This window comes from Bubalus kerabau, chromosome 7, assembly GCF_029407905.1.
Source record: "Bubalus kerabau isolate K-KA32 ecotype Philippines breed swamp buffalo chromosome 7, PCC_UOA_SB_1v2, whole genome shotgun sequence".
In the NCBI taxonomy this organism is placed as follows: Eukaryota; Metazoa; Chordata; class Mammalia; order Artiodactyla; family Bovidae; genus Bubalus; species Bubalus kerabau.
In genome coordinates this window covers 121,451,171-121,475,826 of record NC_073630.1, presented here as the reverse complement: position 1 = coordinate 121,475,826, position 24,656 = coordinate 121,451,171, and the positions used below count along the sequence as shown (strand labels likewise).

Below are 24,656 nucleotides of genomic sequence, written 5' to 3'. Positions count from 1 at the left end.
CTCCCACAACTCCTGCCCGCCCCCAAAAAATGGAAAAAAGATTTTAAGAAACATTTCACACACAAAAAGATACACAAGTGGCTAATTAATGGGTGAAAAAATGTTCAACATAGTGCCATGGAGAGGATGCAGATTCAGCCACTGCACGCCCCGGAGAACGGGTATAATCAGGACAATCACACACTGGGGAGGCCGTGGGGCAGGAGGTGGCAGAGCCCCAGTGGAGAGCGTGTGGCTGTTTCATGTAAAGTCAACCCTCCATCCGACTAGAAGCCCACAACCCACTCCCGGGCATTTCACCCAAAGAACAGAAAACTCGTGCACGCGAGCACACAGTGGACCGTCCTTGTGAGCTCCATTTACGCCAGTCCCAGGCAGGAAACACACCAAGGTCCGCAGCGGGAGAGGGAACCAAGCTCCAGACTCGCGAGGCCGCCACGGCCCACACCGAGAGGCCGCAGCCACCCGCACCGCCTGCTCTGCGGGGGCCGCCGGCTTCCTCCACCCACGGGAGCCTCAGGCTCCCCTGCCACGGGGCACCCTGCCGCCTACACCAACTGTCTTGCTGTATCTCAGTGTTCGCTGAACCCAGGACGGGCAAGGTGTGAGCACGGAAGCTGGAAGAAAAGTCCAGGAGCGGCAGGAACAGGAGACACGTTTATTCTCTCTGGGCTGGCCTCAGTGCAGATGCAAGGGCTTTTCAGGTGGGGCTTATACGTGCTTATAGACCAAAGGTGGCCCGTGGCCAAACGGGCGCATCGACACATGTGTGCACCTCCTTACGTGATCCCAGCTGCTGTATAACCACGTATTTACAAAACATGGGGCAAGAGACTGACCCCACCATCCTGGCTAAGTTGTTCTTTCCCTACACCAGCTAAAATGAGGAGGGTGGGGGCGGGTGGAGTCCGGGAGGGCCTCCGAGGCGGCAGGTGACTGTCCCTCCCGCAGCGCAGGGTCACAGACAGGGGCCAGGGGAGGTGGGGCCCGCTGGCGGGACAGCAAGCCCCAGGCCGGGTGGTGCCGCAGGATGGGAAGCAGGTCAGGTGACCTTGACACACTTTCTCAGCACTGCTGCTGAGAAGCAGACACTTCCATGGAGCAGAATTCCAGGACCCCCACTACACACACGCTCATCACGCCCCTGCAGGGATAAGCACGCTCACGCAGACAGGGGCCCTGGAGGGGAGCAGACCCAGAGAGCAGGAGGAGGAGCGCGCCTCCCCGCGGAGTCCCGCCCAGGGTGACCTCCCTGGCCCCCAGGCGTCTGCAGACATCTGCTGGGGAACGACCGCAGGCCTCGCAGCACAGCGGCCTCTGCACTGGGCTCCCGGCCGGCCCCCAGCGACCCCGCGCCAGCAGCTGCTTTTACCAGGAGTCCCTCTGGACACCACTTCCTGCAGGACACACCTGAGACGGACCCACGCCTTCCCTCGGACCAAAGCCTCTCGTGGGCTCCCGCCCAACTCCACCGTCACTCCTGGTGGCCTGGTAAGGTCCCAACAGCCCTGAGCTCAGCACCGCCACCGTGACCACCCCACGCAGCCAGGACCCCACAAGTGCTGCTGTGGGGTCACTACTGTTTTATGCTGGGCACTGTCGCCGCAGTTAAAGGCTGACCGTAAAGCCACCAACATGACAGGGGCAGGGCCAGCTGAGAGGGACACGAGACGGGGGCCACTGCGTCCTGAGGGCCACTAGTGCCCACCTGGGCCCGCAGCCCTGCGGTGGAGGCCTGGCTGCGTGCTCTGCGATGTCTGGGGAAGAAACATCCACTTGGAACCTTCCCTGGCAGAGAAGGCCCGCACTCAGGCCTCTAGGTCCAGGGTCAAGGGCAAAGACAGAGGGATGACAAGACCCCAGTGTTCAAGCGAGAAGGCAACAGAACTACAAGACTGGTGAGCCGTGGGGCTCAGGGCTCAGCCACGCTTCCCAAGTGGAAAGGGGGGGGGGTCCACAGGAGCCGCCACAGCCCAAGGGCCCCCGACAAGCCCCCCAGGCACCACGCGGCAGGGCCCTGCAGAGGGCCCAGTCCTCTCCATCACACCCAGCTCAGTCCACATCACACACCACCCCCGTGCCCTCCTGCAGTCAGGACAGGCCCCACGGATGCCCCTCATCGCTCAGCGGCGCCCGTGACGCCGCGGACGCGCAGTAGTGTGCCTGTGTGTGCGTCAGTCGCTCAGTTGCATCCGACCCTCTGTGACCCCATGGACTATAGCTCACCAGGCTCCTCTGTCCACGGAATTCTCCAGGCAAGAATACTGGAGTGGACTGCCATTCCCTCCTCCAGGGGATCTTCCTGACCCAGGGATCGAACCTGGGTCTCCTGCACTGTGAACAGATTCTTTACCATCTGAGCCACCAGAGGAGCCCATTTGTTCTTAAAAAGTGAAAATTTAGAACAAACTCTGAAAAGCTATCTAGCTCCACAGTTCTACCCAACAACCCATTTCAGGTTATAAACTGCAAAAAGCTCTGAAAACCAATGCTTTCTCCCTAAATCATTTGAGAGCAAAACCTGATGAGAAACTCAGCTGGGGCAACCCTGACATGAACTGATATGAGGCTATTTAAAGACCTAATTACCCCACAGTGAGAATACTTACTTAATTACAGGAGTATTAAACATGAGTACATTTGATGGTGCGATTGTTTCCCAACTCTCAGCGCTGTATCCCAGGACCTACAGGCTACACTCTACCTTTCTAGAACCTGAAACATTCTGCTACTGTCCACACAGGTGCCCAGGAGTCTTGAGGTGCCCTCCCCGTGTTTATGGAAGAAGCCCACGCCCTCAGGCTGCTATTGTACGTGAAGGACTTCAGACGGGTCTCCTACTGGCCCAGTTCAGAAACAGCTTCACGAGCCTCACAAGCCCTAGGCTACCACTCCAGCTTAAGGGCGGGAAATCCACGGCTCCTGACCTGCTGGGAGAACGAAGGAACACGTGCTGCACAGCCAGGGCACTCACTCTCCCAGTTCTTCATCCTGGGGGTCAAGCCACAAGCAGGACTTCCTCTCTCCCTGAGCCACCTCCCCAACCCTCCCCCAGGCCCCGTCCTCCGCGGGGCCTGCAGCTGAGCCCACCAGGGGACCCCCTGCACTTTGTTGACCTCTGGTCATCAGAGCGTGTGTCTCACCTGAACTTCCACAAGGTAGAAACCATGTACTGTGCACTGTGAATTTCTTAAAGAATCAAAACACTTGCCTGGTGTTTTCAGAATAAATGAACTGATGGGGGGGGAACACTTCTATACACTGGCCTCTGCTTCGGAAAGAAGAGCCTGAGGTTTTCTCACCCAGTCACACCGAAAATCTGTTTCTGACAGTGGAGAAAAAGTGTGTGGTGGTGCTCTGGCCTTAGGGCCACCTGAGGACTTTAGGAAGGAGGGCCCCAGAACAGTCAGCACTCCCCAGCTCAAACTGAGCACAGGTGCAGCAAGGCTGCGAAATCAGGGGGGTACCTCCGGCTTCAGCACCGGCCCCAAAGCCACGCCTTCAGCTGCTAAGTGCCACGGCTAAGGGAATCTTCCTGGGCAGACAAAGGAGCAAAATCTGGCCGAGGGAGCAGGGCTGCGCCAACAGGGGTGGGAAACTCTGCGTGAAGTAAAGAGGACATTCAGGAAGCCAGAGACGGCACGCGGAAGTACCAAAGACGGCCCTGCCCGGCCTGCCAAGCAAGGTCCGCAGCGGTCACACCTGTTGGCTTGTCCTGCGGAAACTCGCCTGGGGTCTCAGACGGAGGTTGGGGAGAGGGACGCTCAGGGGCGAAGAGGCAGCGCGGCTAGCGGACACCGCACAGCGTGTACCCGCGCCTGAGGAGGCCAGGACTACGGCCACCCACGCTCGGGCTCCTGGTAGCCAGGGGGCCGGCCCTGCGTCCGCCGACCCACCGTGGCCCTCGGAGCGAGAGGGGACACGGCTTCGCCTGCCCCCGCCGCACCGCCCGCCTGCAGACTCCAGCCTCCAGCCGCGGGGGTCCCGCCCGCCGGGCCAGCCTCCGCCCGGGCCGGGGGTCGGCCCACACCCGCCGGCGGGACTGCCACGGCCCGGCCCGGCCCTACACGGAAGTGCCCGACCGGCGGCCGGCCTCCTCCCCCGGCAGTCGCCGCCCGACCGGCCGCGGCCGCCCTCACCTTCGGCCAGGACCCGGCGCACCCGCAGCCGCAGCTCGCCCATCTCCACCGTCTGCCCCACGAAGTCCGTCTGGTCGCGGCCGGCCGCGCCCCCCAGGGAGCCCGGGCCCGCCAGGAAGTCGAGCGCGGACTGCAGCAGCGACATGGCGGGGGCCCGCGGCGGGCGCCGGCCCGAGGGCTCGGGGTCCGCGCGCGTCCGGGTCCGCTCGGCAACCGCCGCTCGCGAGCCGCACCAGCTTCCGCCCGACGCCGCGACGCAGGCGCGGGGGGCGCGACCCGCCCGGAAGAGCGCCGGCACTTCCGCCGCGCCGGGGCCGCGCGTGCGCGGCGCCGCGGCCTCAGCGGACTTCCGGGTCGCGCGCCTGCGGACCTCGGTGGGGCTTCCGGGTCGCGCGCCTGCTGGTTGCGGCGCCCGACCTTCGGAGGTCTCGCCCCCGACCTGGCGCGCCCAACCGTCCCCGCTTGGCCGTTTCCGCGGAAGCTGGCGCTCGGGAGTTCCCGGGGCCTGGCTGCGCAGCGGGAGCTGCGGGCTGTGTGCGCGGAGCGCCAGGGCGCTGGCAATGTCCGTCTTTTTTAGTTGCTCCCACTAAAGAACTGAAAAGCTCAATTTTAGAAACCGAGATTGGTAGCTTCTGTAGAAAAAAGTCAGATCTGGCGGCACTGGACCCAGACTCCCGGGTGTCACCCACCACCTAGAGCTGCCCCCGCAGGTAAGACAGCAACGCTCGCCTGGCCCCTGGGCCGCTTCCTGGTCCCGGCGCGGGGCCCTGGAGCCGGATCCCCAGACAGCATCGTCACCCGCCCGGAGTTTCACAGAGATCTCTCTCCAGACAGGCTAGTGTGTGTTATCCTTGTAATAAAGCAGGTTAGTGCGTACAGGGCTTTACTGCTTGCCACATCCTTTTAGAAGTGTTCGCCTTAGTGACCCTGGAGCATCTCGGAGAACTCCCACCCCGCCTTTGAGGTGACAAAACGTGCTCCGCAGTGGCATTACACGGCCAGCTGACCGGGGTCTGCTGGGTACAGTTAGTGATCCAGCTTGAAGTCCACACAAGTCACACGGCTTCTCCAGCCAGTGTTCGTCTGCTAAATGGAATACAAGGGTTGGGGGCTCAGGAAGGAGTCAGGCTGTGTTTGGGTGTCCCTAGCATATACGTGGCAGCTGAAGAGAGCCCTGAGGGGACTCGGTGGTTAGAAAGGGGATGCGGTCCTTAGAGGGGAGGAACAGCCAAGGAAGCAGGAATAAAACTAAGAGCATTGCATCCCAGGGCCACAGGAAGATGGGGGGAAGGAAGGGAGGGTAATTAGAAGTGACACATACCCCTTTAAAAGTAGGGAAAAGAGTGAAAGTTGTATGTTGGACTTAGCAACAAAGAGATCTTTGGTGACCTTGCCAAGAATAACATTGTTTCATTGCAAAGCTCCCTTTAACCTAAGGGGAGGAGTATAGAAAGGAAGACAGATGGTAAGTGGAGGTAACTCAGTGCCTTGGTGTGGAGAGTGAAGCTGGAGTGATGGTGGGGACTGGGGCAGCCTCCAGCCGGCTAGCAGGGGCAGGGCAGGTGCACAGGGGTCCCGTAGAAGGTGGGAGGGGATGATGTCCAGAGCATAGGAAAGCATTTGCTTTGGAAAATCGCTTCTCATAAAAGGAAATGGAGGAAGGTGTAGTACCTTTGTATGTCTGTTGGAATTAAAGTGAAGGAATTCTCTAATGACTTCTTACTGTGAATAAGGAGAAGAAAACATGTACTGAAACTGAGAAGGGAGCTAAGATTGAAACAGTGCGAAAAAGATCTAAAGTAGCTTTTGTGGGAGACCTAGTGAATCACACGGGAAAGCATGATGTTGCCCAGGGTGTGTTTGAGTTCAGAGGATGTGGGTTGTGCTGGTGTGACCTACAACCAGGTGCAGATTTCTAGACAGTGTGACTCCCCTGGGGACGAGAGTTTGTTCAGACTTTGTATTTCATGTTGCTGGAGTGCTTTTGATACTCATGCTCCTGAGGAGCTGCCGTAGCACCATCTTTGTCCAGTTCTGCGTCTCTGGACCACACCCTCCTGGACTCGCAGCCCTGTGCTCTGAGGCGGCTCACCTCACATGACGCCTAAGGCTGCGTGCACAGTCCTTGTCACCAAACCTGTCCCTCTAGTAGATTTCATAACAAAGACTACAGTCAGAAGTTAGAAAGATTTAATAATGATGAATGGGTAAATTCATCAGAAGATGTAACAATCCTCAACAGTTCTGTCTCTGATAATAAAACTTCAAAATACATGAAGCAAAAACTAATAGTTCTACAAGGAGAGAGAGACAAACCCGCAGTTTTAGTTGGAAATTTCAATACTACTTTCTCAGGTAATGACAGAACAAATACCCAGAAAATGACCAAGGATGTGGCAGAGTTCAGTGATACCATCAACCAACTGGATTTAATGGGCATTTGTAGGGTACACATTATCAAATATATAAGCAACATTTACCAGGATGTTTCATGTTCTGGACAAAGATGTTCCCTGACTACTATTGAATAAGCTAGAGATTAATAGCATGTATCTGGAAAATCATCCAAATATTTAAAAACCTGTTGACTCACTTGTACGTTACCCATAGATTAAAGGAGAAATCAAAAGGGAAATTAAAATTGTACACTGAATGGAAAAAATGAAAATGCAGCATTTCAAAAGTTGTCTCAAATCATTCATCTTAATAAACTAGAAAAATAAGAGTGAATGAAACTCTTAAGTACAAAAAGAGAAATGATAAGTATTAGAGCAGAAATAAATAAAAGACAATAGAGAAAAATCAATGAGACCAAAAGCTGATTCTTTGAGATGATAAATGAGTAACTTCTGCCAGGTTGAACAAGGGGAAAAAAAGACTGACAATATCATGAGTGAACGTGATGATGTCATTGCTAAACGGATAATCAGAGAACACAAACAACTTTCTGCCAATAAATTCAATCACTTGCACCAAGGGAACAAATTCCTTGGAAGACAGTGCTAAAACTCACTCCAGAAGAAATAGAAAAACCAATATAGCCCTATAACTATTAAAGCATTGAATTTATAGTTTAAAACTTTTCCTCAAAGAAAACTCCATACCTAGATGGCTTTCCTGGGAATTCCACCAAGCTAAAGAAGAAATATTACCAATTTTCTAGGGGTTCTTTAAACTGAAGGAAATGTTTGCCATCTCAATCTATAAGGATAGCATTATTCTAATGCCAAAATTTGACACAGACATTACAACAAAAGAAAATTGCAGACTAGTATTCTCATACCAGAAATAAAAATTCTTATAAAACATTTTTTAGCAAACTGAATGCAATACTATATGAAAAGGATGATACAACGTTGACCAAGTGAAGTTCATCTTAGGAATGCAAAGTTGGCTTAATGTTAAAAAATGGATTAATGTAATTTACACTATTACAGTGAAGAAGGAAACCAAATGGGTCATCTCGAGATTTAGGGACTTCTTTCTGGCTATGATGGTAAGGAATCTCTGCAATTCAGGAGACCCTGGTTTGATCCTGGGTCAGGAAGATTCCCCTGGAGAAGGAAATGGCAACCCACTCCAGTATTCTTGCCTGGATAATTCCATGGACAGAGGGAGCCTGGCGGGCTACAGTCCTTGGGGTTCAAAGAGTCGGACACGACTAAGCAACTAACACACACAAGACACAGGAAAAGCATTTGATGGGGACTTCCCTGGTGATCCAGTGGTTACGACTCCACGCTATCACTGCAGGGAGTGCAGGTTCAATCCCACATGCCATGTGGCCAAAAAAGAAATTTTTTTTAAAGCATTTGACAAAATTCAGTATCCATTTCTGATTTTTTTAAAGAAAAAAACACTGTCGGCAAGCTAGGAGTAAAATGAATCTTTTTCAGCATGATAAGGACATCTATGAAATACCTATAGCTGACACAATGGAATGATGAAAGACTGAGGAACAAGTATTCAACATTATACTAGAAACTCTAGCCAGTGTAATGAGACAAGAAATTAAAGCTTCCAGGTTGGAAAGGAATAAGTAAGATGTTTATTTGAAGATAACATGATCGTCCACATCAGACTTTCCTCACCTTGGCCACGGACATTGTGGACCAGATAGTGGGTGGAGGAGGGATGTTCCCAGCGCAGCACAGGGCCTTTGGCAGCACCTCTCCCTCAGCCCCTGGACACCAGCGACACACCACTGTCGCAGCAAAAGGGTCTCCAGGCAAATGTCCCTGAAGGGGAAACTGCCCTCAGTTGGAGTCACTACTCTAGGTGAAAAAAATCGTGGAAACTACAAAAAGAGCTACTAGAACTGATGGTTTTAGCAGAGTTATAGAATATAAGGTTAATAAACAAAAAAGTTCTATTTCCAAATAGCAACAAATATTGGAAGTTGAAATTAGAAAAAACACTATTTACAATAGTGTCAACAGATACTAAATTTTGAAGATAATCTGTAATAGAGATGCAAGATGTATAACTGAAAACTAGGCAACTTTGCTCTGAAAACCCTTAATAAGTGGAACGTTACACAGTATTCATTAATTTAGAAAATTCAGTATTGTTAGGACATCAAATCAATCTATACATTCAATGTCATCCCAGTTAAAATCTTATCATACGTTTTTAATTGACACATGATTTTAAAATTCATTTGGAACAGCAGAGGAGCTAGAATAGCCAAAGCAAGTTTGAACAAGGACAAATTTTTATGACTTACACTATATAACTTCAGTTCTTATAAAAGTACAGTAATCTAAATAGTGTGGTTTTGCTGTAAAGATACATAAGTAGATCAGTGGACCCACAAGTATAAATATAGTCAGTTGATTTTGAATAAAGGTAATTAATTGGAGAAAGGATAGTCTTTTCAACAAATGATGCTGGAAAAATTGGATATCCATGTTTAAAAAAAGACTTAATCCATACCTTGCATCATATACAGAAAAAAACCCATAAAACTTCTAGAAAGCCACCCGTGAGAGTTTCTAATACGGCACCAAAGAACAAGCCGTAAAACAGTAAACAACACAAATGAAGAACAAGAGTCAATAAACAGGACTTCACCAGACTTAGGGACCTCACAGTGTATGTTGCAGATGTGCTTCAGCAGGTGAGTGCATGAACTGGTACACAGATAAAACAGTATCATGCAAGGATAAAAAGAAATGAGCCAGAAGCCACAAAAAAGACACAGAGGACCTCGGAAGCACACTACCAGGTGAAAGGAGCCACTCTGAAAGCGCCACGTACTGCAGATTCCAGCTCCACGACGTTCTGGAAAAGGCAAGACTGAAGACAAGTGAAGACATAGGTGGTTGCCAGGGTTTTGGGGTGGGGAGGGATGAATAGAGGCAGCACACGGGGTCTTAGGGCCTGAAGCCCTTTCATGTGACGCCGTGACAGTGAACACAGGCGTGCACTTGTCAACACCCTTAAAGCTACAATACAATGATGTGTCCATGTTGGCTCATCACCTGAGCCACGCTAACGTCAGATGTTAATGATGGGGACAGTCGGGGAGGGGGACTGGTGACTGAGAGTTCTCTGCACTTTCCCTTCAGTTATTCTGCAGACTCAAAACTGCTTTGAAAAGCAGTCTGTCGACCTGAATGTGTATGTGCGTCCGTGCTCAGTCGTGTTTGACTCTTTCTGACCCTGTGGGCTGTAGCCCGCCAGGCTGCTCTGTCCATGGGATTTCCCAGGCAGGAATACTGGAGTGGGTTGCCATTTCCTTCTCCAGGGGATTTTCCTCACCCAGGGATAGAACCTGAATCTCTTGTGTCTCCTGCATTGGCAGTGGATTCTTTACCATTGAGCCACCTGGGAAGCTCTAAATATATATGTATATGTACATATACACATACACACACATATATATGAGAGAGAGAATGAAAAGGCAGCCCACTCTGGGAGAAAATATCTGATAATGCCCTTGTATATGGAATACTATATATATATATATATATATATATATATGGAAAAGTATATAAGCCCTGCACACTCTTCACAGGAATTTCCACACTCATGAAGGTGCTGAAGTGCTCTTTGTGACTTAGTCCTGGCTTACTTCAGGTGTACCTCCCAGTCTGAGGAAGTGGAAATCCCAGAAGTGGAATTACTGGATCCTATATTAATCCTCCTGGCATCTGGTCCCATCACTTCATGGCAGAGAGATGGGGAAAAAGTGGAAACAGTGACAGGTTTTATTTTCTTGGGCTCCAAAATCATTGCAGATGGTGACTGCAGCCATGAAAGTAAAAGATGTTTGCTCCTTGGGAGAAAGGAAAGGAAAGTGAAGTCGCTCAGTCGTGTCCGACGCTTTGCGACTCCATGGGCTGTAGCCTACCACGCTCCTCTGTCCATGGGATTTTCCAGGCAAGAGTACTGGTGTGGGTTGCTATTTCCTTCTCCAGAGGATCTTCCTGATCCAGGGATCAAACCTGGGTCTCCCGCATTGTAGGCAGATGCTTTACCGTCTGAGCCACCAGCTATGACAAATCTAGACAGCATATTAAAAAGCAGACAACTCACTCCAGTATTCTTGTCTGAGAAATCCATGGACAGAGGAGCCTGGCATGATAATAAATATACATTGTAAGTATTAAAAAAAAAAAAAAAAAGCAGAGACATCACTTTACCAACAAAGGTCTATATAGTCAAAGCTATGGTTTTTCCAGTAGTCGTGTATGGATGTGAGAGTTGGACATAAAGAAGGCCGAGAGCTGAAAAATTGATGCTTTCGAACTGTGGTGCTGATGAAGACTCTTGAGAGTTCCTTGGACAGCAAGGAGATCCAACCAGTCAATCCTAAAGGAAGTCAGCCCTAAATGTTCATTAGAAGGACTGAAGCTGAAGCTCCAATACTCTGGCCACCTGATGCAAAGAACCAGTTCACAGGAAAAGATCCTGATGTTGGGAAAGACTGAGGGCAAGACGAGAAAGGGGTGACAGAGGATGAGATGGTTGGATGGCATCACTGACTCAGTGGACGTGAGTTTGAACAAACTTAGAGAATTAGTGAAGAATAGGAGCCTGGCATGCTGCAGTCCATGAGGTTGCAGAGTCAGACATGACTTGGTGACTGAACAACAGCAACGTTAATTCTCTGTTTAAAATTCTGAGCAGCCTCTGTTCTATTTTCCGCAGCAGCTGTACTGTACATGTTCCCGCCAGCACTGCACTAAGTTGCTGTTTTCTCTGAGTTCTCACTAAAAGTTGCTGCTGTCCTTCATCGATTTGTGTGATAGCCATCCTGGGGGGTAAATGTCTTGTGGTTTTGATTTGCTTTTCCCAATGCAGTCAAATGATGTTGAACATCTTTTGATGTGTTTATTGGCCGATGGAATATCTTCTTTGGAGAAATGTCTTGTCACATCCTTTGCCTGTTTTTTGAATTGGGTTGTCTTTTTACTGCTAGGTTTTAAGAGTTCTATTTATATTTTGGATGCTAGATTCTTACCAGATACATAATATGCAAATATTTTCTCCCATTCTGTGGGTTGTCTTTTTCTTAATAGTGGCCTTTAAACACCAAAATCACAATTCTGATGAACTCCAATTTATTTTTGTTGTTGCTTGTGCTTTTGGTGTTACATTTAAGAATTCTTTGCAGAATGTGAGGCCATGCAGATTTTCTCCAATGTCTTAGCTCTTACATTTAGGCATTCGATCCACTTTTAGTTAATTTTTGTATGTGGCATGAGGTAATACCCAAATTCATTCTTTTGTGCGTGGATATCCAGTTGTCTCAGCAATATTTGTTTAAAAGACTGTTCTTTCCCCATTGAATGGTCGTGACACACTCATTGCAAGTCAGTGGCGTGTGAGCATAGTGGTTTGCCTCTGGCCTCTGAGTCGTGCATCGACCTCCCGTCTGTCTTTGTGCTGTCACTGTGCTGACGTGACCACCGCAGCTTTGCCCTGAGCTCTGAAATGGAGAAGTGTGAGTTCTCAGCGGTGTTCTTCTCACGATTGTTTTGCTGCTCCTTAAATACCCAAAGGCTCCTTACATTTCCATATGAATTTTCGGGTCAGCTTGTAAATTTCTAGTCAGCATCACTACAAACAAAGCTAGTGGAGGTGATGGAATTCCAGTGGAGCTATTTCAAATCCTGGAAGATGATGCTGTTAAAGTGCTGCACTCAATATACCAGCAAATTTGGAAAACTCAGCAGTGGCCACAGGACTGGAAAAGGTCAGTTTTCATTCCAATCCCAAAGAAAGGCAATGCCAAAGAATGCTCAAACTACCGCACAATTGCACTCATCTCACATGCTAGTAAAGTAATGCTCAAAATTCTCCATGCCAGGCTTCAGCAATATGTGAACCGTGAACTTCCAGATGTTCAAGCTGGTTTTAGAAAAGTCAGAGGAACCAGAGATCAAATTGCCAACATCTGCTGGAACATGGAAAGAGCAAGAGAGTTCCAGAAAAACATTTATTTCTTCCAAAGCCTTTGACTGTGTGGATCACAACAAATTTTGGAAAATTCTTCAAGAGATGAAAATACCAGCCCATCTCACCTGCCTCCTGAAAAGTCTATATGCAGGTCAAGAAGCAACAGTCAGATCCAGACATAGAACAACAGACTGGTTCCAAATAGGAAAAGGAGTACATCAAGGCTGTATCTTGTCACCCTGCTTATTTAACTTCTATGCAGAGTACATCATGAGAAACGCTGGGCTGGAAGAAGCACAAGCTGGAATCAAGATTGCCAGGAGAAATATCAATCACCTCAGATATGCGGATGACACCACCCTTATGGCAGAAAGTGAAGAGGAACTAAAAAGCCTCTTGATGAAAGTGAAAGTGGAGAATGAAAAAGTTGGCTTAAAGCTCAACATTCAGAAAACGAAGATCATGGCATCTGGTCCCATCACTTCATGGCAAATAGATGGGGAAACAGTGGAAACAGTGAGAGACTTTATTTTTTGGGCTCCAAAATCACTGAGGATGGTGATTGCAGCCATGAAATTAAAAGACGCTTACTCCTTGGAAGGAAAGTTATGACCAACCTAGATAGCATATTCAAAAGCAGAGACATTACTTTGCCAACAAAGGTCCGTCTAGTCAAGGCTATGGTTTTTCCAGTGGTCATGTATGGATGTGAAAGTTGGACTGTGAAGAAAGCTGAGTGCCGAAGAGTTGATGCTTTTGAACTGTGCTGTCAGAGAAGACTCTTGAGAGTCCCTTGGACTGCAAGGAGATCCAACCAGTCCATCCTAAAGGAGATCAGTCCTGGGTGTACTTTGGAAGGACTGATGCTAAAGCTGTAACTCCAGTACTTTGGCCACCTCATGCGAGGAGTTGACTCATTGGAAAAGACTCTTATGCTGGGAGGGATTGGGGGCAGGAGGAGAAGGGGACAACAGAGGATGAGATGGCTGGATGGCATCACCGACTCAATGGACACGAGTTTGGGTGAACTCCAGGAGTTGGTAATGGACAGGGAGGCCTAGCATGCTGCAATTTATGGGGTCGCAAAGAGTCAGACACGACTGAGCAACTGAACTGAACTGTAAATTTCTACGTGGAAGGCAGATGGAATTTGGAGAGGGATTGTGTTGAACCTGTAGGTAAATTTGGGAAGTATTGCCATCTTAACAATATTAAGTTCTCTAATCTTTCGACAGAGGATGTCTTCCATTTATTGGGGCCTTCTTTAATCTCAACCATGTTTTACATTCATTTTTAAAAATTTATTCCTGGGTATTTTTGACACTATTATAAACGCGATTGCTTTCTTAAATGTGTTGTAGGGTTGGTTATCGCTGGTGAGTAGAAATGCAGCTGCTCTATGCGTTGCTCTTGTTCCTGCAGCCTTGCTGGACTCATTTACTCTAACAGCTTCCTTGTGTGGGTTCCTTAGGGTTCTCTTTGTGCAGCATCACATCGTCTACAGAGAAAGACGGTTTCTGTGTGCCTTCTAGCTCGTTCTCCTTGCTCAGCTGCCATGTCTGGAAGTCCCAGCACAACGTCGGGAGTAGAGGCCTTTGTCACGCCACTGGTCTGAGATGGGACCGTTTCTCAGGGTTTTCACCATTGAGTATGATGTTTGCCTTTTATCAGGTTGATTAAGTTTCCTTACATTCCTATTTTGTTGAATAGTTTTTATCATGAAGAAGTGTTAGATTTTGTCAAATGCTTTTTCTGCATTTATTAAGATGATGGTTTTTGTCTTTTTTGCTATTTATATGGTGTGTTACAGTAATTGATTTTTTAATTTTAAACCAACCTTACATGCCTGGAATGAATCCCACTTGGCATGATATATAATTCTTTCTGTATGTTACAGAATTCCATTTGTTAACATTTTGTTGAGAATTTCTGTGTCTATATTTGATCTTTACTGACTTTTTGAATAAAATTTAATTGAAAACAACTTAAACATGCAAAAAGTGCAGGAAGCCATGTAATGGGCGTCTGTCCCCAAAGCTGACCCCAAAGAAGCCCACCGCCTCCAGTCCTGCTTGTCAGACGCCCTTCCGTCCCACCTTCCCCTGCTCCGTCGCCCTCCCTTTTGTAAAGTAAAAGGATTCTGTTAGCGCCAGCCCCTCCCGCTGATGACAGGTGAAAACTCTGGGCAAAATATTAGAAGAGAACGTGCACAAAAGGCAACACGTTGAAAAGGGGGCTGGAACTTGACGCATGACGCACGCCGGAGGCTTCAGCGTTTCCAGTCCTCCTTCTCTGGCTTGGACCCCAGGCCGGCTCCAGTAGTGGGCCAGGCAGTGAGGGCCGCTATAGCCCATTTTTCTGCCTGAGGAACTATGGATGAGGCCCCGACAAGCGGGAGACCATGAGGGAGAGGCAAAGAGCGAGAATCATCCAAATGGTCTGGACAGGGAAGAAAGCTGGAGGACTCGAGCAGACATCAGGACTGCCGTGAGGCTGCACGAAGGCAGTGTGATGCCGCAGAGGACGAGCACCTCATCCCCGGCAGGACGGGCGCGCCCAGAGACACCCTGCGAATGCGTCTGTCAGCGTTTGACCAAGGTGCCTGCAAAGGCAGTTCAGTGGAGCAGGGACAGCCGTTTAAACAAGAAGTGTTGGCATAATCAGACATCCATCTGCAGGAAAGGGAAACCTGACTGTACTTTGCATGTTATATAAAACTCAAAATTGATCATAGGCCAAAAGTCAGACCTCAAACTTTAAAACTTCTAGAAGAAAACAGAAAATCTCTGTGATCTTGGGTTCAGCATATCTAAAAATTGTTAGATATGACACCAAAAGAATAATCCATAAAATAAAAAGTGGTAAGGTAGAGTTCATCAGAATTTAAAACTTATATTCTTCTAGGGACTTCCCTGATGGATAGGAATCCTCCTTGCAGTGCAGGGGACACAGGTTCAATCCCTGGTTTTGGATGATGCAATGAAGACTCGAGGCAGTCAAATAAATAAAAATTTTAAAAAAGAAACTTACATCCTCCTGAAGATTGGTAAGAGAAGGAAAGGCAAGTCACAGATTTGGAGAAAATGTCTGCAAATTACACTTCTAACAAAGGACTTCTAACCACAATGTGGAAAGAATTGTCAAAATTCAACACGAATACAAATAATCCCCCAAAAAAAGTGAACTGAAGATTCTAGTAGGCACTTTACCACAAAAGGTGCACGGGTGAAAAGGGGGGACGCGGGGACACTCAGCTGGTCAGTATGAAGCACAGTGAATGGCGTGTCTGTCAGCACAGCTAAGATTGAAAAGTCATCAAACTTATAAAGAGCCTCCAAACCCGGAGGGGAGCAGCTGCAGCGCTCACTGCGGTGGGCGTGCAAACCCCGTCAATGGTTTGGCAGTTTCCTGTGAAGCTGACTTAGCGGAGGACCCAGCAGATCCCTCTGAGGCACCCGCCCCAGGAGCACCACGCCGGCTCAGACCCGTGCTTCTTTCAGGCCCCACCATGTCTGGGCCCCAGGCTCCGGAGCCGACACTCGAGGGGCAGGCAGACGTCTCCGCCGGCTCTCCAGACGAGGACGCGGCCGCGGGGACCCAGCACTCGCATCGTATGCTCAGCTTCAGCGACGCGCTGCTGTCCATCATCGCCACCGTGATGGTCCGTGGGGGCCCCGGGCTGCTGAGGGGCGGGAGGGGCGGCTGGGCCAGCCCGAGTGCCAACACAGGCACCCAGGGAGCGGTCAGTGCCCAGGGAGCATCCCTGGACCCACGCTGTGTCTGTTGTAGATCCTGCCTGTGACCCACACAGAGATCTCCCCAGAGCAGGTACTTGGGAAGGGTCTGCGGTGACGGCATGCAGGCGGGGCCCGGGAGGCTCAGCCCGTGGGCTCAAGGCCGGGCTCCTGGCTGGGGGCACCTGGTTGGGGGGCTGGGGCCAGGCTGTCCGCCACCTCTCCCCCAGAGCCTGCCAGCCCTGTCCTGGCTTGTGAATGAAGCCCTGAGGAGACCTGAGAAGGGCGGGGGCACCTGGTGGTTGGCATGCACACTCCCCCTGCTCTGTGCCGTGGCCCCTGGGGCGGCCCACCAAGCAGGTGCTGGGGAGCGGAGGGGCCAGCGTGTGAGCAGGGAGGGGAGTGGGAAAGCAGGTAAGGCCACGTTCCCATTGCTAGTCAGCTTGGAGCGTCTCCACCGGGTAAGTGAGACAGCGACACGTCCAGCCCCTCCGAGGCCAGCCCTGACCCGGGAGGAGACAAGTCCCTGGGCGTGTGCATGCCCAGGGCCGCACTCAGCCCCTCGTGGCCACTCTGGCGCTGGTCTGTGCAGGGCCAGCATGGGGCCACGGTCTGGCTCCAGCTTGGATGCTGCTGGGAATCTTCTCAGACAGGTGGTGTCGTTGCTTCTCACGGAGTTTGAACGAGACCGAGATGCGGGTTGAGCCCGATGGCCTTGGCAAAGGGCCGTGCGGCCTTCTCTGCTCCAGGGAGCCGCCTCCCCACGGGGGCCCGCGGGCTGCGCTCAGGAAAGCCATATGCCACGGGGCCTGGGCGCTCTTGCTGCTCTGGAACCTTCTGGGGACTCCAGTGCCACCACTTTCAGAACAGGGAGGCAGGTGTTTGCGGGAGATGCCGAAGGTGACGGGGACCCGTGGGCCTGGAGCGCCTCGCTGCTGACCACCATGGGGAAGTCCCCAATCTGTGTGCCAACTGGCCCGGAAGGGCTCTGAGCCAGACTGTGGCTGGGACAGTCCTTCAGGGCGGGCGCCGTGGGCTGGGGCAGGCGCCCTGTGGCTGGCAGCCAGCGCCAAGGAGAAGGCTCATTGAGACCACAGGACCCGGGGATCCGGAAACCAGGACTGCTCACATGGGCTCAGAGGACCCGCAGACAGGGCGAGGCGTTGGTTTTGCGTCTGGAGTTTCCAGTGACGGTGACGCGTGAGCCCTCTCCTGTGCTGCCTGGCATGCGGTCACACAGCCTCTCACCAGGCCTCACACAGCCTCGGGACCACTCACCTGGCAATGCCATAACTCTCTGTGGCTGCCAGGCTTGTGGTCACGCTGCCAACGTCCTGGGAGAGGCTTGAGGCCTTTCTGCCTCCAGAGCAGACATTCCAGGGGGCTGCATGTCAGGAGGGACCCCAGGGCCAGCCTGGACGAGGCTAAGCCTGGGTGTGTCCCAGGGTGCAGCGCTGTCCCAGGCGAATGGGGTCAGTGGGAGGCACTTCTGTTGCAGGAGTTTGACAAGAGTGTCCAGAGGCTCCTCGCCACCAGGATTGCCGTCTACCTGATGACCTTCCTCATCGTGACTGTGGCCTGGGCAGCCCACACGAGGTACAGCGGGCCAGGGCCTGTGCTTGGGAGGCAGCCAGTGGGATGTGCGCCCAGCAGGTGTGGCCTCGCCTGGCCCAGGGTCAGGCTGGCGGTGGGTGTGCTCGGGTGGACGGCTGCCCCTCCCCGCTCCCCACGGAGGCCTCTCCCACACCACTGCTTTCATGGGCACATTGCCACGGCAGCACACCCCAGGCCTGGACGATGACGGGGTGCTGGGCACAGCACTGAGGAAAAGCATCCTCAGGACCCCAGGGGAACCGGGCCCCGGAGCTGTGGTGATGAGCCCCACAGGCGGGGGGTCGAGGAGGCCCCCAGACCCCAGGGGAGCAGGATCCCAGAGCTGTGGTGACGAGCCCCCATGGGTGGGGGGTCCAGGAGGCCCCCAGACCCCAGGGGAGCAGGGTCCCAGAGCTGTGGTGATGAGCCCCACAGGCGGGGTGTCCAGGAGGCCCCCAGACCCCAGGGGAGCAGGGTCCCAGAGCTGTGGTGATGAGCCCCACAGGTGGGGGGTCCAGGAGGCCCCAGACCCCAGGGGAACCGGGCCCCGGAGCTGTGGTGATGAGCCCCCATGGGCAGGGTGTCCAGGAGGCCCCCAGACCCCAGGGGAACTGGGCCCCAGAGCTGTGGTAATGAGCCCCCACAGGCAAGGGGTCCAGGAGACCCCCAGACCACAGGGGAACTGGTCCCCAGAGCTGTGGTGATGAGCCCCCATGGACGGGGTCCAGGAGGCCCCCAGACCCCAGGGGAGCAGGGTCCCAGAGCTGTGGTGATGAGCTCCACAGGTGGGGGGTCCAGGAGGCCCCCAGACCTCAAGGGAACCAGGCCCCAGAGCTGTGCTGACAAGCCCCACAGGTGGGGTGTCCAGGAGGCCCCCAGACCCCAGGGGAACCAGGCCCTGGGGCTGTGGTAATGAGCCCCACAGGCGGGGGTTCCAAGAGGCCCCCAGACCCCAGGGGAACCGGGCCCCAGAGCTGTGGTGATGAGCCCCCATGGACAGGGGGTCCAGGAGGCCCCCAGACCCCAGGGGAGCCAGGCCCCAGAGCTGTGGTGATGAGCCCTACAGGCGGGGGGTCCAGGAGGCTCCCAGGGTGGAGACACCCCCCGCCGGGGCGCTGGGGGTGCAAGAAGGCGAGCCTGCGAGGCGGCGGCATGCGGGTTGTGAGTGTCTCGCCACGCCGTCCTGCACGTGTGTCTCCAGCAGAGTGGGCATCTCTGGTGGGCACAGGTGACCCCTGTCGAGGCTTCAAGGGATCCCTCCCTGCCTCCTTATTCACAGAAAGTGAGGTAGCCCAGGGGCTGCCCGTCCCAGTCTTGCCAGGAGCCGCACAGGCCGCGGGCATGGCCGGCGCCAGTCAGCCCAGCAGCGGCCTGTCCGGGGCTCAGCAGCACCCCCACTCTCTGACGCAGGGGCCGCGGCCTGGGCTTCTGACTGAGAGAAGCGCCTGGGCCCTCGTGTGCCCTGGGCCCTGGCCTGGCAGAGACCTGCCTGGGGGGAGCAGGCCGCGTCCTCGGGGCTCTTCCCATCTCAGTGTGAAGCCGTCGGGAGAGTGTCTGTGTCTCACGCCATCAGAGCCACATTTATTCACAGTGACTTCTGTTCTTTTCCTTGAATTGTTCAGGTTGTTCCAAGTTGTTGGGAAAATAGATGACACGCTTGCCCTGCTCAACCTGGTGAGTCTCTGCTTCGGTTCCTGGGCTAGAGCTCCACCCTCCAGGAGCCAGGGTCAGTGGTCAGCGCTGGGTGTGCAGGGCTGGCCCCACGGCCGCCCTCAGCCACACCCACTCCCTCCCAGGCCTGCATGATGACCATCACCTTCCTGCCGTTCACCGTGAGTCACAGGGGCTTCCGGCCCCACTTCCACCCCAGGCCCAGCCGCCCTCCACTGACCCCAGAACACGCCCTCCTAAAGCTCTCAGACTCGTGGGCAGTCGGCCTGGACCATGTGGTTGCAGAGGTTTCCGGGAGCCGGCCAGTTCCCGTCACGGGGCGCGGGTGGGGGTGGGGGTGGGGAGACGCCTGCCTGGCCCCCGGAGCTCCCGGCCTCCTGGCCGAGCTGGGCTCATGCCTGCAGGTGACCCACCATCTGCTCACCCAGCAGCTCCTGGACTCGGAGGGAGGGCCATGCTGTGAGCGCAGTGCGTCACAGAGGGTTGGGGTCTGGGGAGCCTTTACGAGCCTGAAAACCTTCAGCTTTAAAGGCTTCAAGCTTCAGCCCAAGGGCTCCTGTGGCAGAGATGCTCCCTTCCCTGATGGCTTCACAGTGGCCCAGGCATGGCCCAGTGGACTCGCGGGGGCCCTGATGTTGTGGGTTTTTCTGGCTGCAGTTTTCCTTGATGGTGACCTTCCCCGAGGTGCCTCTGGGCATCTTCCTGTTCTGCATGTGTGTGATTGCCATCGGGGCCGTGCAGGTAGGATGCCACCCCTTCCTGTGTCTCAGGGCACAGCTGTGGCATGGGCTCGGGCCCCGCTGAGGGGCCGTGCAGACCGTGGGCTCGGGCCCCGCTGAGGGGCCGTGCAGACCGTGGGCTTGGGCCCTGCTGAGGGGCTGTGCAGACCGTACCTGCCAGGGCGTGCCTGCCCCAGGCACCCGCTTGGGGCCTGAGCCCCCGTCCTGATGTGGACAGAGAATGAGATGGGGCCCGGCGCCCTCAGGCTGGGCTGAGACCCCACGCCCGCCCGAGCAGCACGAGGGTCCCACCGCCCTCGCCCCCGGCCCTCCTGTGGCACCCGCGTGAGCCCACCTGTAGCTGCAGCGTTTCCCGCAGGCGCTGATCGTGCTCTACGCCTTCCACTTCCCACACCTCCTAAGCCCCCAGATCGAGCGCTCTGCCCACCGCGGCCTCTACCGGCAGCACATCCTGGGCATCATCGTGCAGGGCCCCGCGCTCTGCCTGGCCGCCGCTGGCTTCTCCCTCTTCTTCTACCCCGCGGTGAGTCCAGCACCTGCCCAGCGCCACCACAGCGCAAACCAGCAGGCCTGGGATGCATGGCCCTCTACACGTGTGTGGGGCTGTGACCCACTGAGAGAGGGAGTATGGAAAGACCTTCCTGAGCCAGGAAGGGCAGAAGTGGAGGAAAGGGAGCTGCAGGCACGGTGGGCTGGCCCCTCAGAGTGCCCGGAGACAGAGCGTAGGGAGACGCCTGATTCTGTCCTGGCTGAGCTGCAGCTGGAGACGCTGCACTTACACGGGCGGGAATATAAGCCCCACCAGCGGCGACGCGGGCAGCTCCTGCCTTTACCTGCACTGTGGTGAAGCAGAGTGAACCCTTAAACCCAAGCATCACAAGAAGTGTGAAGGAGTGCATTTTAACTGTCTAGTAAATGTTTCAAGAGAATTCCAAATTTAAAATAGACTGGCAAGGGCCGCAGAGCCACAGCCTGGAGGGTGGAGCTGGGGGCTGGGCCCAGGGTCCAGGGTCCCCGGCTCAGGCCACGGGTGGGGCAGGGGAGATGACGTGTCCCCTCACCATGTGGGGGCTGCACCTCCCAGTGGCCCCCACTCCTGCTGGTCAGGGGCCAGGCGTGGTGACCCTGACCGTGGCCTTTAGTGGGCGCTCCCCATGGACAGGGCAGGCCAGCAGGGGTGAAGCTCAGAGACAGAGGGCAGGACTGGGGTTTGCAGCGTCTGCACTGTGGGTGGGTCAGCCCCCGGGCTTGGCTGGGCTCAGGCAGTGGAGGTTGTCGTGTGGAGGACAGAGGGCCCAGCTGGTGTGGAATGAGCAGCCTGGGTGAGGAGCAGGCAGAGCAGAGGCCCCTGGGCAGGCACTGTGGGCGCCATGAGGCGCCCGGGCAGGGAGGCGACTGGAGCCTTGCGTGGTAACAGCAGCGGGGGGCCTTCGTGGGGCCCAGGCCGCCCCCGCCATGTCCCCCCTTCCCACGGGGGCTCTGGCCCTCATCCCCTCACCTGCTTGCCTGGGGCACCTGCCCGTCACCACCTGGGAGAGCCCCCTGCCCAGCGCCCCCACAGCTCCCCAGGAGCCCTCGGCCATCCTCCGGGCGTGCTCACCACCACCCTGCCCCGCCCCCCCCCGATCTGGGATGCTGTCCTGGGCCCACCTTCCAGTCCCCACCACGGTCGCTGTGAGCCCTCACCCATCCTCCCAGGCACTCACTGCACCACCCCCCCACCCCGATCCGGGATGCTGTCCTGGGCCCAGCTTCCAGTTCCCAGCACGGTCACTTCCCTGGCCCACCATCCCCACCTCCGTCTGGCCCGTCTCCCCCAGTGCTGACGCTCGGGCCCGGGGCCTGCTCCTCCCATGGGCTAACACCCCTCGGCCCTGGTCAGCCCCCACCCCGCACCCAGCTCAGGTTCCACTCGGCCTGCTGTTTCATGCACACACACACACACGCGCGCACGCGCGCCCTGATCCTGCCATGGCTGTGCTCCCCCGGGCCTCAGCACTCCCCTGAAGCGCTCTCTCCGTACAGTCATACCTGCTGATGGCCATGGTCATCTTCCTGCCCTACGTGAGCAAGGCCGCTGGCTGGTGCAGAGCCCAGCTTGTGGGTAGGTGCCTGGTGGGACTGTCCTGGGGGGCTTCGGGGCTGCCGCCAGGGCCCGCAGAGCATGGGCTGGGCGTCCCTGCAGGGCCCCCTGCTGGCCCAAAGCGCTGAGGGCTCGGCCACCCCTCCCTGGCCTGCCACAGGCCCCAGAGAGCCCCCGGCTCACAGCGTGGAGGTCTTCACCTTTGACCTGCACGAGCCGCTCAGCAAGGAGCGGGTGGAGGCCTTCAGTGACGGGGTCTACGCCATCGTGGCCACTCTGCTCATCCTGGACATCTGGTGAGAGCCGTGGGCCACCCTCCCAAGGGGCTCCCACCCGAGGGCCCCGGACAGGGCCGGTTCCCCCCGGAGCTGCGGGCAGTGGGCGGCTGCAGCGGGCGGCAGGCGGCGGGTGGGCGGCCCCCAGCTTCCTGTCCCCTACTCTGCCGCTTAGCCAGGCAGCTTCTACGTCTGTCAGAGTTCCAGCCTCGGTTGTCATATCTTCGTTTCTAAGTGTTTTATCTACTCCTTTTTCAAATCTTCCATCCTTTTTAAAGCCTTTTTTTGTTCCTTGGCCATATTTCAGTACATTCATATTTTATTAACATTTAAACACTCTGATTTTATGTTCTGTATCTGATCATGTAAAGTCTTGATGCTCCTAAGCTTCTCTGAGTAGACTTTTCTTACGGTAACTTGTGAATTTTTAAAAATTAGGAGCAAATGTCCATGGGCACAAATCTCTGAGGCTCAGACTGAGGTTCTGCCCTGAGCCAGAGCCCTGCCCACTTCGTCCCTGCTGGGTGGCAGTGAGGGGCAGCTGTGGCTGGGCACCCCATGGGTCAGGGTTCCTTTCTCCCCCTAGAGGCACAGCCCGAGGACCCAGACGGGGTTCCCCGGGAGCCCCCAGGCTCTGTCTCCTGTCCCAACCCGCACCAGCGTGCATGCGGCCGCCGGGTTTGTCCAGGCTGTGGCTGTTGTCCACGACCTCCTGTGTGCCTGAGACTCGTGTTATAGTCAAGCTGGGCCCGGGCAAAGCCCCTAAGGCCTGCGGGGCCACGCCCACGGATGGGCCCCTGCAGGGGGGTGGGGACCTCACAGCACCACCCGTGCACGCCAGAGGGGCTGCAGGCTTGGGGCCTGGCGGGCAGGGCTGCGGTCCGCCTAGACAACAAAGGCTGCGGCTGAACTTGAACTTCAGGTGAACAGCACTGCGTGTGTCAACACAGAGCCGCAAAAGCTCCGCAGGTGCTGTTCATTCATCTAAAGTTCGAGTGTGCGGGGCGGCCGCGCTGACCGGATGCCAGAGGCGGGGCCCCCGCAGATTGGTGTGTCTCTCCCCTCAGCGAGGACAACGTCCCGGACGCCAAGGACGTGAAGGAGAAGTTCCAGGGCAGCCTGGTGGCCGCGCTGGGCGAGTCTGGACCGCACTTCCTGGCCTACTTCGGCTCCTTCGCCACGGTGGGCCTGCTCTGGTTCGCCCACCACTCACTGTTCCTGCACATCCGCAGGGCCACGCAGCCCATGGGGCTGCTCAACACACTCTCGCTGGCCTTCGTGGGCGGCCTGCCCCTGGCCTACCAGCAGACGTCGGCCTTCACAAAGCAGCCCCGCGACGAGCTGGAGAGCGTGCGCATCAGCTGCGCCATCATCTTCCTGGCCAGCATCTTCCAGTTCGCCATCTGGACCACAGCGCTGCTGCAGGAGGGGGAGACGCTGCAGCCCTCAGCGCGCTTTGGGGGCTGCGAGCACGCGTTCATGTTCGCCAAGCTTGCCCTGTACCCCTGTGCCAGCCTGCTGGCCTTCGCCTGCACCTGCGCACTGAGCAGCTTCAGCACAGCCATCTTCCACGCCATGCAGATTGCGGTGCCCTTCGCCTTCCTGCTGCTACGGCTCCTGGTGCGCCTGGCGCTGGCTGGCCTGAGGGCCCTGCGGGGCCTGGTGGGGCCCATGCTCGCGCGGCCGGCACCTGGGGCCGCAGACGAGGCCCAGTCCCCTCTGCTCCCTGCCCCCTGCTAGCGCCGCCCCACCCTGCCCCACCTCGAGGGCCTCGTGAAGATTCATGTTCTGCCTCAGACCCTCGGATTACTTCCACTTTGCAGAGAAGAGTCTCACGGCAGCTTCACTGTGTTGCTTGTGCCTGTTGTCTGCTCGAGGCAGCAGAGATGAGCCCCAGAGGGCTGGCGGGAGGCGGGGGCCCTGGGACAGCGGGCCCAAGCCCTCCCTGGACTCAGTCCACACCCCAGTGCAAAGGCCCCAGCAGGCTGCCAGAGCACCCCCATGACTCACCCCGG

At 55.0% G+C, this 24,656-nt stretch overlaps 2 protein-coding genes across 5 annotated transcripts in view; one reads left to right on the top strand and one right to left on the bottom strand.

The window, feature by feature from the left end:
* Window positions 1–4,416, bottom strand: part of GAK (cyclin G associated kinase) — a 52,350-nt gene extending 47,934 nt beyond the window's left edge. Inside the window, exon 1 of one of the 4 annotated variants that reach the window (XM_055589319.1) lies at window positions 4,140–4,416. In XM_055589319.1, the coding sequence (XP_055445294.1) occupies window positions 4,140–4,284 (145 nt within the window). In that variant the 5' untranslated portion in view covers window positions 4,285–4,416. The remainder of the gene's footprint in view (window positions 1–4,139) is intronic. The other 3 variants (XM_055589320.1, XM_055589322.1, XM_055589324.1) reach the window with 3 other exon arrangements.
* A 41-nt stretch (window positions 4,417–4,457) lies between these two features.
* TMEM175 (transmembrane protein 175) lies at window positions 4,458–24,385 on the top strand. Its single transcript, XM_055589331.1, has 11 exons — window positions 4,458–4,849; window positions 16,046–16,206; window positions 16,335–16,373; window positions 17,778–17,875; window positions 19,495–19,546; window positions 19,669–19,704; window positions 20,201–20,284; window positions 20,642–20,806; window positions 22,309–22,387; window positions 22,527–22,662; window positions 23,709–24,385. Exons 2-11 carry the CDS (start codon window positions 16,054–16,056, stop codon window positions 24,379–24,381), a joined length of 1,515 nt encoding a protein of 504 aa, XP_055445306.1. The 5' UTR covers window positions 4,458–4,849; window positions 16,046–16,053; the 3' UTR covers window positions 24,382–24,385.
* Window positions 24,386–24,656: the final 271 nt, after the last annotated feature.

Excerpts from the sequence above, each read along its gene's own strand:
- TMEM175 (XM_055589331.1), top strand. The coding sequence starts at position 16,054 with ATGTCTGGGCCCCAGGCTCCGGAGCCGACACTCGAGGGGCAGGCAGAC. Across the intron at positions 17,876-19,494 it reads GCCTGGGCAGCCCACACGAG|GTTGTTCCAAGTTGTTGGGA; the intron begins GTACAGCGGGCC and ends TGAATTGTTCAG. Across the intron at positions 20,807-22,308 it reads CCCTCTTCTTCTACCCCGCG|TCATACCTGCTGATGGCCAT; the intron begins GTGAGTCCAGCA and ends CTCTCCGTACAG.